The 16,951-nt window shown below is 41.4% G+C and overlaps 1 protein-coding gene across 3 annotated transcripts in view; it reads right to left on the bottom strand.

Moving 5' to 3' along the window:
• The window catches only part of FLNB (filamin B), a 4,683,119-nt gene that overhangs the window by 1,984,979 nt on the left and 2,681,189 nt on the right, over window positions 1-16,951 (bottom strand). For all 3 annotated transcript variants that reach the window (XM_044078790.1, XM_044078788.1, XM_044078789.1), the window contains exon 12: window positions 4,954-5,090. In XM_044078790.1, coding sequence (XP_043934725.1) covers window positions 4,954-5,090 — 137 coding nt within the window. The remainder of the gene's footprint in view (window positions 1-4,953; window positions 5,091-16,951) is intronic.

The following is a 16,951-nucleotide window of genomic DNA, read 5'->3' as shown; positions in this document are numbered from 1 at the left end:
TCAATTTTTTGTCAAAACACTCATGTTCTGTAGAATGTTTCCTCAGCTAAAACCAGTAAAAATATTTTTAATGAATTCCTGTACAATTGTTGAATAAAATGTTCAGTGAAAAACATGTTGTGTTATACTACATTATTTCTGCACTCCAACCATTTGCCACTGCCATAAAAGTCCTGCTCCAAATTTGCTTTTCCCGTTTTTTCAGACCTTTCATTTGTCTGTGAACCAAATTACAGATTATCTGCAAATAGTTTTCTGAAACTTTGTTTTTCAACAGAAGTGCATTTATATGCATCTTCATTTTTAATAGTCTAAAAAATACTTTAAAATCAGCCCCAAAAGTGAACATAAAGCCTCTTGCCATCTTATACTTGCAGGCAGCATGTAATCACATAATTGGGTAAGTAGCCTCTAATTGGCAGTAGCTGCAATATGGACACATTTATAGAGTAATTAATTACCGATTTGTTAAATTAATATCTTGGGAAGAAATTAACTGCCACAGTTACTTTTGTTCAGACAAACTGTTAATTTAACAGGTGGGCCATTACAATTATGTTAACATAACATTTAACAGTAGCAACTGATGCTCAGCCAATGATGCAATTACATACTGCCTGCACATATAATTAAAGAAAGAGAGAGTGAGATAGTGCCAGCAAGACTTCTGCATTCAGGGGGAGATTCTACAGGTATTTTTTTTAATTGCACTGTTCTCATGCATATTTATCACTTTTAACTTGAAACGTGTTTTGAGGGGAAAAAATAATTTGTCCGTGATCTTTAGTTTGTCATTCTTCTTAACTAACTGCGTATGTTTCTACATGGTATAATAAATTTTGACTGTGGCAAACAAAACTGTGCAATGGGAGAGACTTCACAGAAAGCCCTATTAGTTTGCTTGCTTGGACTGCACAATCATGTACAGGTATAAGAAGATAGCACAGGGAATATTAATAAAATCATAATTTATTTGTACATAGCAGGGTGGCAGCTTTGCTAATGCTGGATTAAAGAGAAGGAAAAAACAGCAAGGCATGTTGTCATAAAATGCCTCACATACAGTCCTTTAAAGTACAAAACCAAATCTCCCTCCAAAAGGAAGAATTTGTTTAGTTATTTTGAACTTCAGTAATTAGTAAATTTAAGTCAGTAAATACTGCTTCACTTGCAAAGTGCTTCAAAACTTAAAGCAGAGTTTTCACCACGGTCAATCAAATAAACTGACAGCCTATTATTTTGTTTTGTATTCATTTATGTCTTTGTACAGCAATTTACTAGTACTTTGGTTAAACCTATACTCTGATGCATGCTTCTGCAGATTCAGTACAGAAAATATTACACAGACATGTTGAAATATTCTCATCAAAGACCATTTGTATGGGAAACGGCACCCATGGGGCTTCTAAAAATTTGAAGCATACTTTACTGCTACACTACATATATTTTCTTCAAGTGCAGTTAAGCACAGGATTTACAGCCTAAACATTTGTGACCTCTGACTCAGTAGATGCTTTATTTTCAAAGAGCTGCGAATACTGCAGAAAATGTATGACTGTGGAGGGGAGTTTGTGGTTGGCCGGCAATTCTTTTCCTACAATGAACTGCAGAAAATTTGACAAAAAATCCTTAAGTGTTTTCTTGGTCCCTAGCAGGCAACTTTGAAATAGAAAAAGACAGCAACTGTGCTAGTCAGACAGACTGATATGGCAAAAATCTGAAAAAAAAAAAAAACAACTGCAAGAAACAATGGTGTATTTCAATTTAACATATACTGTTAGATCATCATGCCCCACGAGACTACTGTATAAACTGATCCAGGGAAGAAATCCTGTGGATTATTGCAATTACTTGTTTACTCAAACCACACATATGCATATGTAAAAGTGTAAAATGATAGATGCAGCTGACTAGCAAATTAAACATAGTACACAAGATCTTAAAACGTGTCCTTCAGTGCGTTTATTTGAAAAACAAAGCTAAATGCGTACGTGAGCATCACTTGCTCAAAAACTGTCATTTTATGTCACTGAAGCAGTCAAGAGTTAATGCATATTTTTAGGTGGATTTGATGTTTTCTGTCTAGACCTCGTCACATCTGTACATTATGTAAATAAATTCCAGTTTGTCTCTGCAGATCTCTAGTGGGACAGGGTGAACCTCTGGGCATGGCTACATAGTGCAGTGATGTGGTAAACATCTGTCAACTGTACATCATTCATATGCCTCAGTCTGCAGCTTGTAAAATGATATGACAGCCTCCCTTAGATCTGTTACATTCATGCTGTTTTATGGACACATCTCAAACTGCTACCCAGACTGTATCATAACATTAAGCACTTTCGTACAGCTACGTGGCATAGAAGGATGGAGCCCAAACTATGACCTAGATGACCAGAGCTAATTAACAACTTGGGCACTGCGGGACCAAGACAAGTTTGCGGTGGGGTGGAAATAAGTAGATTATGTCAGCTCATCCATCCTACAAGGAAGGTGCCAGTCCACTCCATGCTGAGGACAGGAGATGACACGCAGTACACAGAGATGCAGGAAGTGTGCTCTGAATCTAACAACCTGAGTTCACAGTAGCCATTCAAGGAGACAGTTTCCTGGGGAGGATGTACGCAGGTGTGTGCATGTCTTGCGTAAGAAGAGGGGAACTACAGGCCCCGCCTGTCGTGAGTGCACATGTCAGCTGGCAAGGGTCACAGAAGACATACTAGACAATCCATGAAGGCTACTTGAATGACAGTCACCAATGGTTGGCTAAAACACTCTGAGGGAGGAGAAATGACTGTTACAGGGTAGATGGTTAGCAAGCATTTGGGGAAGATGCAACATTCTAGAAGTATGACTGTGACAGGGTAGATGGTTAGCAAGCATTTGGGGAAGATGCAACATTCTAGAAGTAAGTGTACAATTACTGGCTACAGCCTTGACTGTAAAGTCATGTAAATCTGAACAACACTTCCACACTGACACAGACACTCACATGCATGTGAACACAAAACCAAGAAAAAAAGGGGAGGCAGACATTTTTATGTATGTGGGGACACTGTAACTTGAAGAGTGATTTTGTTTATGGCTTGAAAAAATGGCACAGTGCCACTCTGTCTTCCATTTACTCAACACATACAGAATATGGATGTTTACTTATATTAAGGTACATTTTTAGATCAGAAAGTGAAGAAGTAGGGCAAACTGTTCACTTCCTTTAGCAGTAGCCAAAATCATGCTAGTGTCTTTGTAAAGTAATCTAACCAAAGAGCAACACCTATTTCTCATCCTTACATATCCCAACCCAATCAAGGGAAAGAGAAAAAGGAAACATTACAGCCTGCACTGCAATGTGAACAGTGGCTTCATTTATAATGGTACTGAGGGACCATATAAGTAAGGGTGTTTATTTTCAGTAAGGTATATTTCTGTACAACACCGTACCATGTATGTTGACTTTCCCAAAGTTTATTTATAAAAAGTGGAAACCTTGAATTCACTACCAAAATAATAACATTATTTTTGAGATGTAGGGACCCATGAGTGTGTTACTTTGATAACATTTTTCTGAAGTGCTACATCAACTTTTAGAAGTTGTCAAACATACATTTTACTATAGATTTTCATAAATTTGCTGGAGGATGGTATGGTTAAAACCTTCTTAGAAATTCTGAGTGGCATAAAATCTGTTATAACTAAGTACATGAGGCCCCTACAATCCTAAAATGAGCTTCCAATTTAACTGCAACAAACCTCGTTTCTTCACAAAGATCAAATCATATAGTCTCTTTCAGTCAGTCACCTAAAAAGAACTTCCAATGTCTTATCTTTATAGATGTCAGAACCACTCCCTGAAATATAATTCAAATGTATAAAATGTTTCCCACCAAAAGATGATACACGTGGAATGACATGTCACCATCCTCTGCCATCGTGATACATTGAAGCGGCAGGGTGGCATACATTCTGCTTGCCATCTTCCTTTGCCACAGGTGGAACTAGAACAGAGGACAGACTACACACAAAATTTACAAACTTGTGTCTGAAGAGGTGCTTTCTGTGACAAATGTGCTTCTCTGTGTCCAAGTGATTTTCTACTATGTGACCCTGTTTCCCTTCAAATAGCCCAAATGCAAATTACTAAGTGGATTAGAGAATTTCTAAACTGCCTCTATGTGTGCAGACAGCGTAGGAGTGTAGGGGTGTGCTGACAAATGTGTCCTGTAGATGACTGGTGCCCCCTTCCTAGGATTATTTCTCTGCCATACCCCCAGTGTTGGTAGGGAGAGGCTATAGTTCCCTGCAGCAAAGAATAAAACAAATCAGTATTACAGGAAAAAATGAATGAATGTATGAAGACTGTTCCCACAAAGTACAAAATGGTATCATTTTATTAGGAACTCCCAAATAAATATTATCTTTTTCGCAAAAAGAAAGGCTATCATCCCACAATGAGAGCTTTCTTTCTTAAATGTAGCAGGTGCACATGCTCTCAGTGACTACAAGTATTTACAAGTGACTTGTGTCACCTACCTGTGCAATGATTAGCTTTCAAGGAGAAAGCATACAGACGTCTACATAATAAAATGCACTGTACACAATCACAGCACAAAGCATGACTTACTATGCGACCATACTTTGCCAACAATAATATCTGGGTGTTTAACACAAATGCATTGCTTCTATGGAAAGGTATACAATAAACAGTATTCATGACTTTAGAAAGAATGTTTACTTTTAAACAGAATGCAAGTGACATACATTACCAATGCTCCATCAAAGTGTAGTATACATGAACAAAAACAAAAACAAACTGGGACATTGCCTACTGAATCTTAACAAATTATAATAAAATCACTACACACTAACTCAGTGCACAAAATAATGCAACTCCTGAAGCACTGTTAAGTGAACACAGCTCTACTTATAATGCAAATAAAAATAAAATGTTCTTACCTAGAGGACCAACATCTGTTCCAATGGTTTCCACCACAAAATCAGCAGACTTGCCTACCATTCCACCCTCAAGTCCTGGGCCCCATGCTCGGATCTTCTGTGGTCCATATTCAGGACCCACCTGAACTTCAAATGGGCTATGAAAAAGAACAAGTATGGTTAAATATTATTTCATGAAACAAGTTACAGAACTTACAAATCAGGGTTTCTTTGAGACAATACACTGTATAAAGTTACATGCTATGACCCTGTACCTCTGACTGTATAATGGAAATTAATTTTAAATTCTATAAGCAATTCCAGCAATAACTTTTGCCTTCCTGACATAACTACTAATATAACAACATGAAAGAAATACAGCTTCATTAGCTCCATTCAGTATAAAATAATAATGGAAAGTAATCACAAAATCTAGAAACAGACAAAGAACAGATGGTAAATAAATTTGTAAACTAGATCATCAAACTGAATATTACTCCCTGCTGCAACATCTTTTGGTACAACAGAGCCAAACGAAGACATGTTGGCAAAACTGCCTCATCGAATTTCTACATCAGACCCTACATCTCTAAAATCAATCCTGATGGCTTCAGAAATAAATTCATACTTAGAAATACTTTCACATAATAGATTTGGTCATAAAGCAGTGGAAGCCTAATCTGCCCATAAACCGCATTTTAATCACATTCAGGAATGTGGGGTTCCTCAAACATTTTTAAATCAAGTGCACATAGCATAAAATGCTAATTATCTTCTCTTACAGATATTCTCTATTTCTTCAATAATACAAAGGATCTAAACTGCTGCAAGATTAACTATGAGGGGAAGTCAAAAAGCCCCAAGTCAGAAAAAGGTGACAATTATTCTAATGCATGAATGGATAAAGTATAAAGTTTAAAGCATTGTTATGAACAAATATAAAAGTTATGTCCAAAGGGCAGAGCTCGAAACTGAAAGTGACTGGTCCCCAGCCGGAAGCGCAGGTGATCTCTGGACAGTCTGGTCATTCTGATGTGGTAGTACGCGTCTTTGAGATCTATAGAGCACATCCAATCGTCCTTCTGTAAGAATGGAAGGATCGATTGAAGCGTGACCATCCGGAACTTTTCCTTCTTCACGAAGTTGTTGAGACGGCTGAGATCTAAGATAGGTCTCCAGTCCCCTGTCTTTTTTGGAACTAAAAAGTACCTTGCGTAAGTTCCGAATCCTCTTTGGTCCGCCGGGACTGGTTGGATGACTCTGTTTTCGAGCAGCTTTGAAATTTCTACAGCTGCTAGTTTTCGCAGACGGGGTGGCACGTCTGGAAATTTCCTTTGTAGAGGTGGTGTTGAAAAGAAGGGGATTTTGTATCCTCTGGTTATAATGCTTTTTACCCAAGAATCTGAAGTAATGTTTAGCCAGGCCAGTGGGTATAAAGCTAAGTGATACCCCGACTGCCTCCAGAGCAGGACAGCCGGGCCTCCCTTCAGGAGTGCTGGAAAGGCTTCCCAGGGACGGAATCCCTGTCGCCTTGGTTATGCAGACCCCCTCTGCCGCCTGGGCGGCGTCTTCCATTTCTACCCCCTCCTCTGCCTCTGGAGGGGGTATCACTCTGTGCGGTCTGGAAAGATCCCTGACTCTTACGGAACCACATTTTTCCGCCTCGTTGCCCTTTGGGGTACGGTCTAGTAGGAGTGGAAAAACGGACCCCGACAGCAGACAGGGTCTTTCCCTCTTGCTCGCACCGAGTGAGAGTCTCCTTAACCTTGGGCCCGAAAAGTGTAGCACCATCAAAAGAGGCATTATCAAAGGAAGACTTGAAGGCTTCCGCAAAGGAGCACAGCCGCATCCATGATTGTCTTCGAAGAGCAATCGCTGAAGCTGCAGCTCTACTCGATCCCTCGGCTGCATACGAGATGAGCCTCATGAATGAGTTTACTATGGATGTGAGGGTATTAAGTTGTGCTGTTACCTTATCTGAAACAGCAGCATCTGTGTTACCCTGAAGGGTATCTGTCAGCTCCTTGATGAGATCCCTCTGTAATCGTGTGAAATGGGTCAGGTAGTTTAGCGAACGCATGGAAAAAGTCGCTGAACTAAAAATGCGCTTCCCATATCTGTCCATAGTCCTAGAATCCTTATTAGGAGGATGAACAGATGAGGAAGACTCAGACATCTCCTTTTTCGTGGCTGCTGCCACCACCATAGTGTCGACAGGGACTCCCTTGGTGAGATAAGATTTATCTTGGGGGGGGGCAGTGATGAACTTGTTTGGTTTCCTAGGTACTGGCTCCACTGTGTCAGGTGTCTCCCATGCCCTTCGAGCAATCAAATCCATTAATTCATTGAAGGGCGGGGTCACCCAGGAGGTAGAAGGTTGAGCCCCAAAAGCCTTCAGCAGCACCGGCTCGTCCTCAGAGGGGGCTAGGGACTGCCAATCACCCCTCTGTTTCAAGATCTCCAGGATGTCTGCAAATGACACATCCTCCGAGGGTGATTTGGGGGACCCCTCTGCCTCATCCAAGTCGGTGTCAGACATTAGAGATTCCTGTGGGGAATCTATGTGCCTCCTCTTGCACAACCGTTTCCTTGGGACCTCATCAGAGGGGGCTTCTGGTGAGGCCTCCAAGGAACAGGGGGAACCCTCTGTGGGTGGCTGAGGCAATTGGGCTCGACGCTTGGGATGGATCGTGGGGGCAGAAACAGAAAGTGGCCCTTTTGGGGAAGGAGAAGATTCCCCTGATGATGTGGTTGTCTGTGCAGACAATACCTTCCTCATAAGGTCAAAGGCCCCAGAACCCCTGGCTAAGGGCTCCCCCGGTTCCAAAGAACACGGAAGCATCCCAGAACCAGGTGTCGTGGGCTCCGACCCCGAGGACAGAGCCATTCAGTCTGTGCCAAGGCCCCGAGAGGGAGAGTTGGTACGACTCTCGGTCCCGGAACCGAACAAAGACCGTCGGCTCCGCGACTCCCCTAATGGTTCCGAAGGAGTCGAAGTCAAAGGTGTCGATCGTGCAATGGACGGCTTCGGCACCGAGGGCTCCACTATCATCAGGTCCTCTTCTCCCGGCTCCGAGATCTGGATGGGTCTCGAAGGAGGACCCGTTGGAGATATGGGGAGGCCTAGTTTCGACACCAACTGGGAGGAAACTGCAATTAACTTGGAAAGGGCCGTATTCTCCATGAGTTTCTGCATGACATGATCCACATCTGTGTCAGACAATGGTCTGGAAGAATGGGTCGAAGGAGCCGAAGATGGCACTGAACGAAGAATGGACGGTGGTGGCAGTTCCGACACTGGTTTCAAGACCTGGGGCTCAGTAAAAGATAAATGTTCGAAGCTCGGCCCTGAGATCTGTGGAACCGGCGAACGAACCCGAGAAGATGAACTCGGAGCCGATGACATGGGCTCCGACATCTTCGACCCCTTTGAGGATTTAGAAGCCTGATCAGACTTGTCCAAAGCCTCTTGAAAGGCCGGCTTCAACAATCCTCTGTCAATAAGCTTCCTGCGTCTATCTGTCAAGACCCTCCCACTAAAGGAATGACAAATAGAGCAATCCTCTTGGAGATGGAGAGGGCCAAGACAGTAGACACAGGAAGCATGATTGTCAGTAATGGACATTTTCTGCCCACACTGACATCTTTTAAAACCAGATTTGGCTTTTTCTGACATTGCACTGTAACAATGAAGATCACTACAATAATAGGTAAAAAGAAAAAAATAACTATCCTAGCAATATATGTATACTAAACAGTTATAATATAAAACTCTCACAAAAAAAACCACACCCAAGAAAAAAAGGTTAGGCCAGAAGGGTGCTTGAATAAGCAAAAAAGGGTATATATAAAAGGGTATATATATATATATATATATATATATATATATATATATATATATATATATATATATATATCACACACTCAGCACTTCTACAGTAACTAGTAACTATAATGAAGTATTAAGAAGAAAAAATTTGAATTCTTATCTGAAGACTCAACAAAAACTCAAGTTTATATCTGGTCCGAGCTCTCCTCGATCCGATCTGTTGCAGCGGCAAACTAGATCTGAGTAATGGCAGGGAAGATTGTGGGATATGAGCTGGTCTCAAGCTTCTCTGAGATTCAGAGCTTTGCAATTCGTCCGACTCGGAGCCGAGGATCGGCTCCGAACCAGTGTGTAAGAACAAACGGCGAGATTGAACACTCTTACATTACTTGTTACATTTGATGTTGTGGGGAGATGCAAAGACATCACAGCAGGGGTGTCCCAATGGTTGAACATACGCTCTGCTACTACTAGGTTGAGGGACCACTCATGAGAAGAAGGAAAGACCTACTCAACCTGTCCACCACAACATTGGTCTTCCCCAGAATGTGTACTGCTACAAGAAAGCGGAGGGAAGACATCACCCATTGCCATACCCTCATGGCCTCTCTACTCAATGGATAAGATTGGATTCCTCCCTGTTTGCTGATGTACCAAACCACTGACATGTTGTATGTCTGGATAGATATCACACCCAAGGGGAGTCCTAAAATGCCTGAAATGCTATAAGGAGCACTCTCATCTTCAAGATGCTGATGTGAAAACTGGCCACTGTAGGAGACCACGTACCTTGGACTATCTTTCCCAAGAAGTGCCCCTTCCCACCCTAAGTGACAAGTGTCTATGGTTACCATGGCTCAAGGTGAAGGAAGAACAAGTGTGTCCTTGAGATACATCCAATGATGCTAACCACCACCAGATGTGTGACCTGCAAATCTTCATTAATGACATCTGAAAGGGGACTTTGTCTAATATACCACTGGACTGCTAAGGTGCACTGTAGAACCCACATGTGGTAGCTTGCCAGAGGGACTAGGGTAATCACAGCTGCATGGAACCTAAGAGATGTAGAATCAGTTTTGTCGATGGCTTTTGACAAGAAAGTACAGCCAAGGCTGTGAAGACTTGAAATCCTGGTCTGACAAAGCTTTGCACTCTGAAGTCTCATGTCTAAGAGATCTCCAATTAATTCTAAGTACTGGACAGGCTGAAGCTTGGATTTTGTTGTGCTCGCTGTGATTCCCAGATTCAAGCAAAGATGGAGCAAAGAATCACTGGCTAGGACAAGTAGATCCTTGGATGATGTGGTGATGAGCTAGTCGTCCCGATAAGGGAACACACAGAACCCGTGCAGTCAGAGCTGGCCTACATCCATTGACATGCACTTGGTAAACACCCTGGGGCTGTGGTGAGAACCAAAGGGCAGGGCTCTCAACTGGAAATGACTGGCTCCCAGCCTGAAATGAAGGAACTTCCAGGACTGTCTGTCCATCTTTAAGTGGTAGTACACGTCCTGGTGATTGACTGAGCACATAGTCATTTTCCTTTAGTAAGGGCAGAATGGCCTGAACTGTGAACTTCAGGAATTTCATTTGCCTTACAAACTCGTTTACGTGAATGAAGTCCAGGACTGAATTGGGTTCCTATTTTTCTTTGGCATTAAAAAGAACCTTGAACAAATTCTGGATCCTCTCTGGTCTGGTGGGGCCTCTTGGATGACTCAGTTGTTTAGAAGCATCCTTATTTATCAAATGACTTATTTATCAATTGACTGCTTCCCTTTTACAGGGTGGAAAATTGGGAGATATTTTGTGGGTATGATGTCAGAAAGAAAGGGAATGAAACAGCCTGCAGTTATTATCCTCTGCACCCATATATTTTGACTTATGGATGTCCTGGTTACCAGGTGCATGGATAAGCACCCCCCCTACCTATAGACAATGGCAGCTGGGCAAACATTCAGGACCGCTGGAAGGACCTCTCAGAGAAGGGACCTTGAAAGCCTTGTTTCTGCAGACCACCTTTACCCCAGAAACAATGGCCACCATTAAGAGTTTTCCCTCTACCATGGGGACTCTGTCTTCAGAAGTGTTGGGAGAAAAACCTTGCAATTTGCAGAACCAAAGTTTATTCCCACCCTTCTGATTCCTGGAGAAGGTCCGTTGGGGGATGGAAAACTTGACTCCTATGGCAGATAAGGTCTTAGGTTTTTACCATCTTGTTCACTTCTGGAAAGGATTTCCTTGACTTTAGAACCACAGCATGCCAATGCATCATGAGAGACACTGACAAAGGATGTCTTGAAATGTTCCACAAAATCACAAAGTCACATCCAGGCATGTCTCCTAATTATGATGTCAGTGCCCGCTGCTCTAGAAATGCATTCCATGGCACTGGAAATCAGCCACATCAAGACATTTGATAAAGACTGAAGGGTGGCCATGTCTGAGTCAATGGATTTTCTCTGCTCAACAAATAGGGATCCTGAGAGAGATTTGGAGATCTCCTTGGTCAAATCTCTCTGAAACTGAGTGACATGTGCCAGGCAATTCAATGACCTAATGGTGAAGGTCTCTAAAGCATAAACTCACTTCCCAAACTTGTCCAATGCACAAGACTCTGGTGGATGGACAGTGGAACTCTCTTCTGCTAGTTCCTTTTTAGAAGCTGCTTCCAATAACCATAGAATCCATGGCACATCCCTTTCTCCAGTTGGGACAGTCCTTAGGGGGTACGAGGGACTGGTTTGGCAATATCCATTGTCTTCCATGATCTCCTGGAGATAAGACCCATCATCTAGTCCAGGGTGGAACCAACCAAGAAGTAGATGTGCCAAATCAGAAAGTCTCAAGGAACACTGACTCCTCTTGGGAAGGTGCTTCAGTGGATCACTTCCCTTTCTGTCTGAGCAGTTCCATGATTTCTTTGAACATGACATCCTTGGGGGGTGGGATTTGGAGGAGCATTCGTCACTGAAGTCAGTGTCTTCTGTCAGAGATTCCTGGGGGGGTGGGGGTCAATGTGTACACTTTTATACTAATGCTTCCTACACACCTCTTCGATAGGATGTTACGAAGGGGACTCAGAAGCCAATGGGGGCTCCTCAACAACGATTGGATCAAGGCTTTTGGAAAATGGCCACACCAAAGGGATGAGATGAGCAGGCTCAAGTCCAAAGGAAATCCTGTGAGGGAAGGATGGATCTGAGCTTGATGGGGAAGTATGGTCTCTACTCTTGGAGAACATCCTTTTGAAAGCCTAAGATGGATCCAGGGAGCCTCTCCATAGGAACCTAGTGAGGATGACCAGAAAAAAAGCTCAGCTCAGATCCAAGGCTGACGTCAATGCTAAGCTGTCCAACACTGATGCTCCAATGCATCTTTTGACCAGGATAAGATCCGAAAGCTTCGGCTCCAAACCATCTCCCTCAGAGAGGAGGGAACTTTAGAAAGAACTCCTAAATGAGGAGAAAGAAGACAGATTTTACTTCTCTTTTACCAAAACACACCTGAGCACCAAAGACCATGTCTGAACTTTACAGCAGCAAATGAGAGATGATCTAATTTGCTTGTTACAATGCAATTATGGGAAAGGAGATAAGTTTGAGAACCAGATCCAAAGCTTGAACGTGGCCAAATTCACATAAGAAAGAGCTATCCATTGAGGAACTGACAGCAGAGACAACAGATTTAGCCAGTTACCCGAGAAAAAGCTGTATCTTTTGAAGCTATGTTTTTAATGTTCATGATCCCATATCAGAAACACCAGAGGTTAAATAGCTGGATTCAGAAAACCTTACATTTTACCACAAAAGGTAGCTGCAATGGCAGAACACAATTAATGTTGTCTACAAAACTGGAGCTGCTAAGCAAATGTTGTTTATATTCATGAAATTCAAAAGTGCAGATGCACAATCTAAAAACTAATGCAGTAATGTTAAGCCACAAGGGAGACACATCTAGAAAATGTTTTATGCACTAACTTCACTGCAAAAAAAAAAAAAAAAAAAAAAAAAAAAAAAACATTAGCAGCCTTGTGTATTATGTACAAATTTAATTGTGACTTGTTTAAAAAGGTACTTCTATACCTGCCCATTTTCCAACCAGCTCCATGATTGCTGACTCTCCAGACATCCCTTGAACAGTGACACTAATAATGGCAATAGTTTGCAAAGTGAAGGATGAGGATGGCTGTGTAAGCCACCTTTGCAGCTTAATGCAGCTCACTGTCATCTCATATTTACAAGGGCTCCATTCAGTCTTCTTTTTAAACTGCTGAAATTTGCTTCAGAGAAGGCATTACACCCACTTTGCAATTAAGTTATAATACTAAGGTTGGGTTTGGAAACAAAATGAATAACTGAAATGCAGGCAGTAAGAAATAATGGTCTTAGTGATGGCCATCCTCGTTCACAGACAATAATGTGACAAAAAGACCCTTTTCTAATATTTTGAAACTGTCACTTAGCCACTTAAAGCAAATGTGTTCCTGTTATGTTAAAAGAAAAAAAAAACAGCAGTGTATAACCATAAGGTAATGAATATACAGAAAAGAAACTAAAGTCTTCAAAAGGTAAAATCAGGCACCTTTTGGAATACGTTTTACAAGCAATTTATTTACAGCAATCTGTATAAAAAGCAAGTAAACCAGAAATGACAGCAAAACAAGCAGAAACTATAAGACTTTAAAATGACTAAAAATGGGCAGTGAAACAAATCAAAGAGAAGGAGTAGGACTGAAAATTACATATGTAGAAATTGGCTGCAATAGGGACACTAAATTGGATGTCTAATACTTGTACAAAATATGAAAATATTACTTTAAGAAATACATTTTAACCGTAGCAGCAGCAAGGCTAGCCACCTGGCAGTGTAAACCTTGGCTCTAGATGATTGTCACTGTTGAAGTGATACCCTGACCCTATATGCAAAACTAGGAAAAAAATGGGTTGTGGATGGATGGATTTTAACCATAGCTACTGTGATGACAGGAAGTAGATGTTATCATCTGTGGAGAAGTGCAATACGTCAGGGCACTAAGCAGTGTAAAGCATGCATTTCCCTGTTCACAGCTGGTCTCTAGAAATGTTTTAAGCTGGCGAAGGTGTATTCAAAGAGCCCTAGCACTGATTCAATTAACATTTTATATACATATCTACCTCATTGGAAATGTATATAAAATGTTAATGCAATCCATGTCAGAGCTCTCTACTTATAACAATCTAAACTCAAAAATATCTAAATACAAAATATCAAATGTTTGAACACAAAATATCAACTAAACTTAACCACAATCAAAAAATGTTTCAGAAGGGGGTACAAGCCCACCCACACACTCCACACTGATTTTGTTAATATTTTGAGTTGAGATATTTTTTGTTGATATTTTGAGTTTAGATAATTTTAGTTTAGATTACATACATACATACACACATATATACACACATACATGTTCATATAAGAGGTTACTACAAGTGTTCACGTGCCATTTGCTCACAATCCACTTGATCATTTCGGCAAATGTTCTAACTCCATTAACTCGATCTCTGTTAACTAAGCATCCATGCCAACAGCTGACCTGAACATACTATTTAGCCCTACCAGAACCCTGATCCTAATCCAAAAAACTTCCACCCAGTCCCTAACTTTAAAGCCCCTGATTGCTCCCTAAACCTACAACCCCCTTCCCCTTCCCCACTCCCCTTCCTGACACACCTAACCTGTGAGCACTTCCTTACCTAGCATGTGAGCACTTGCAGTTACTGTGCTGCAGCTGCTTGGCTGCACTCATATTCGAGTTTGAGCTAGAGCAACTGCCCATATGGGCTACAAGATGCCCGAGTCCCTGACTTGGGACTTCAGTGCTAGTAGTGTTCCATATACACATATATGTATACTTCTGAAACCTTGTGGTGATATGGCAGTACAGTGGTGCAGTGGTTAGTGTTGCTGCTGCATAAGCAATGCTTGGTATATGGCTGAGATACTTTTTTTGCATGTAGATACTTGTCTGCAGGAGTTTTTGGCAGAGTCTCTTGTCTCGTTTCGTCCCACATTCTAAAAACATGACTATCATTGACTTGGCTATCCTTAAACGGCTCATATTTGGGTTTTTCATGAGTGAGTGCTTGCATGCACATGTGTGCAGATACACATGTACATGCTCAGGCATGTATGTGCATCATATAATGGACTTGCCTCCACTCCAGAATTGGTTCTCTGCCTTATGGCCTCTGTTTGCTTGAATAGGCTCCTGGACAAGCTAAAAGCAGGTATCAGAAAATAGGTGACATGCATCTGGTCGAATACTCTGGTTATCGAGTGTTGTACAGAATGGCAGAAGTGATCATGAGTGAGGTCAAAAGTTACAGAGTGTGTGCTGATTGCATGTACTGGTCTATGGTGTATAGTGAGCATGCTATGTAGGGCATGGTGGGTTGTAATAAGAGTGTTTGGTGCATGTACATGTATGTTGTACATTATAATGATCCTGGTACTATAGAGATATCACCCTATAAGGGTATATAAACTTTATCCAATTCAGAGTTAAAACAGGATCCCACCAATCAGAATCTGCACCAAATTACCAAAGGTGTACCACAAGGATCCATTCCTGCCCCCCCTCCTCTTCTCCATATTCATTAACAAGGTTCTTTGTGACCTCCCCGTCTACCACTTACTCTCTATGCTGATCACATCACCCTCAAACCAACATTCAATACCAACTACAGTGAGACTTACATGAGCTCCAGCACTGGCTCACACGCAATAAACTACTACTCAATCCCACCAATACCAAAACTATGCTTCTTGGATCTCCACAGAAAATTCACCAAGCACCTGACTCTAATTATCTTTGACATGCACAACCATTCCCATAGAGACAACTTCCAACTTCAAATACCTAGGACAATGGATTGATCAGTCACTAAACTTCCATTTTCACACAGAAAGTGAGAGCCAAAAAAATTCCTTTCTATTCTGGGCCAAAAAGATCTCCCCTTTTCTATCACAAGCAGCCAGAACAGCCACTGGCAAAGGAGCTCTGCTTTCTCAACTTGAATATGGGCTTCCAATTTTGCTTCTGCCTCCAAGAAAAACACTGCCACACTACAAACCATCTCTAACAGCACCTTTCAGTTCATTACAAATTTGCCTGTCTGTCACCATCACTGTATCACCCTAGAAAAAGCAAAATGGCTTCTCAAAACAAAGATTTAACTTACTTTTAGGATCGCATCGCTGTCACCTACTCTATCTCTACACATTTTCTCCCTTTGTAGCTAAATTTCACAGGAAAAAAAAGAAAGAAAAGAAAACTTGAATACAACTTGAGGCACTATTCACAATCCACACGCACTCAACATTAGTCCTAAGACCAAACTCCACAGCACTGCACATGCTTTCTCCTCTTAGGAATCTACTATTTGGCAAGCTCTCCCCATGGAAATTAATGAAATCAACACTTATTCCAAATTCAGAATGCAACTCAAAGAGCACTTCTTCATCCAAGCCAAATGCTCCTGCTTCAACACAGGACACATCACCTGACCTATCTCCTTTCAGAGTCTCTTCTCCTATCTCAGGATTCACTGAAGATTGAATCAATTCAGAAACTAAAGTATACATTATACACTACACTCTGCTTGTTCACTAAAATGTATATATTCAGTTACTTCTATGTAATTAATCTGAACTGCTCTGTTATTGCTTACACATCTGTACTTTTTATCTGTGAAATGTTTTGTCAGTGCTGATTAGTGCACTCCCCTGGTAAACAAATATAAATAAATATCCCATGTTTGTGTGACCGTGCAGTTAGCAAATACAAGTCAGAGGGATGAGGGGACTGTATGGCGCTTGTGCTCTCCTACCAAAAATGGTGTGCAAGTGTGACAGTGTTCCTGTAATTGCAATGTGTGTGTGTGTGTGTGTGTGACAGTGTTCCTGTAATTGCAATGTGTGTGTGTGTGTGTGTGTGCTTGCACGTCTGAGTCTGAATAAGCACCATATAATGAATATGTTGCAGTTGTAATGGGTTGCGTATAGGAAAATACTTTTTATGCTGAACTGTGGTGTGATTGTTGCTGCCTTCAATGATTAGATAAACACTCCACAGAATGGATGAAAAAAACAAACTGTATGTGTTGTAAACAGTTTGGAATGTCTAGTATCTTTATCCTTATGAATG

The sequence above is a fragment of the Protopterus annectens genome, chromosome 7.part1, assembly GCF_019279795.1.
Source record: "Protopterus annectens isolate FY-2018-M chromosome 7.part1, PAN1.0, whole genome shotgun sequence".
NCBI lineage: Eukaryota > Metazoa > Chordata > Ceratodontiformes > Protopteridae > Protopterus > Protopterus annectens.
Note: the sequence above shows the minus strand (reverse complement) of the source record. Positions and strands in the feature narration are given on the sequence as shown.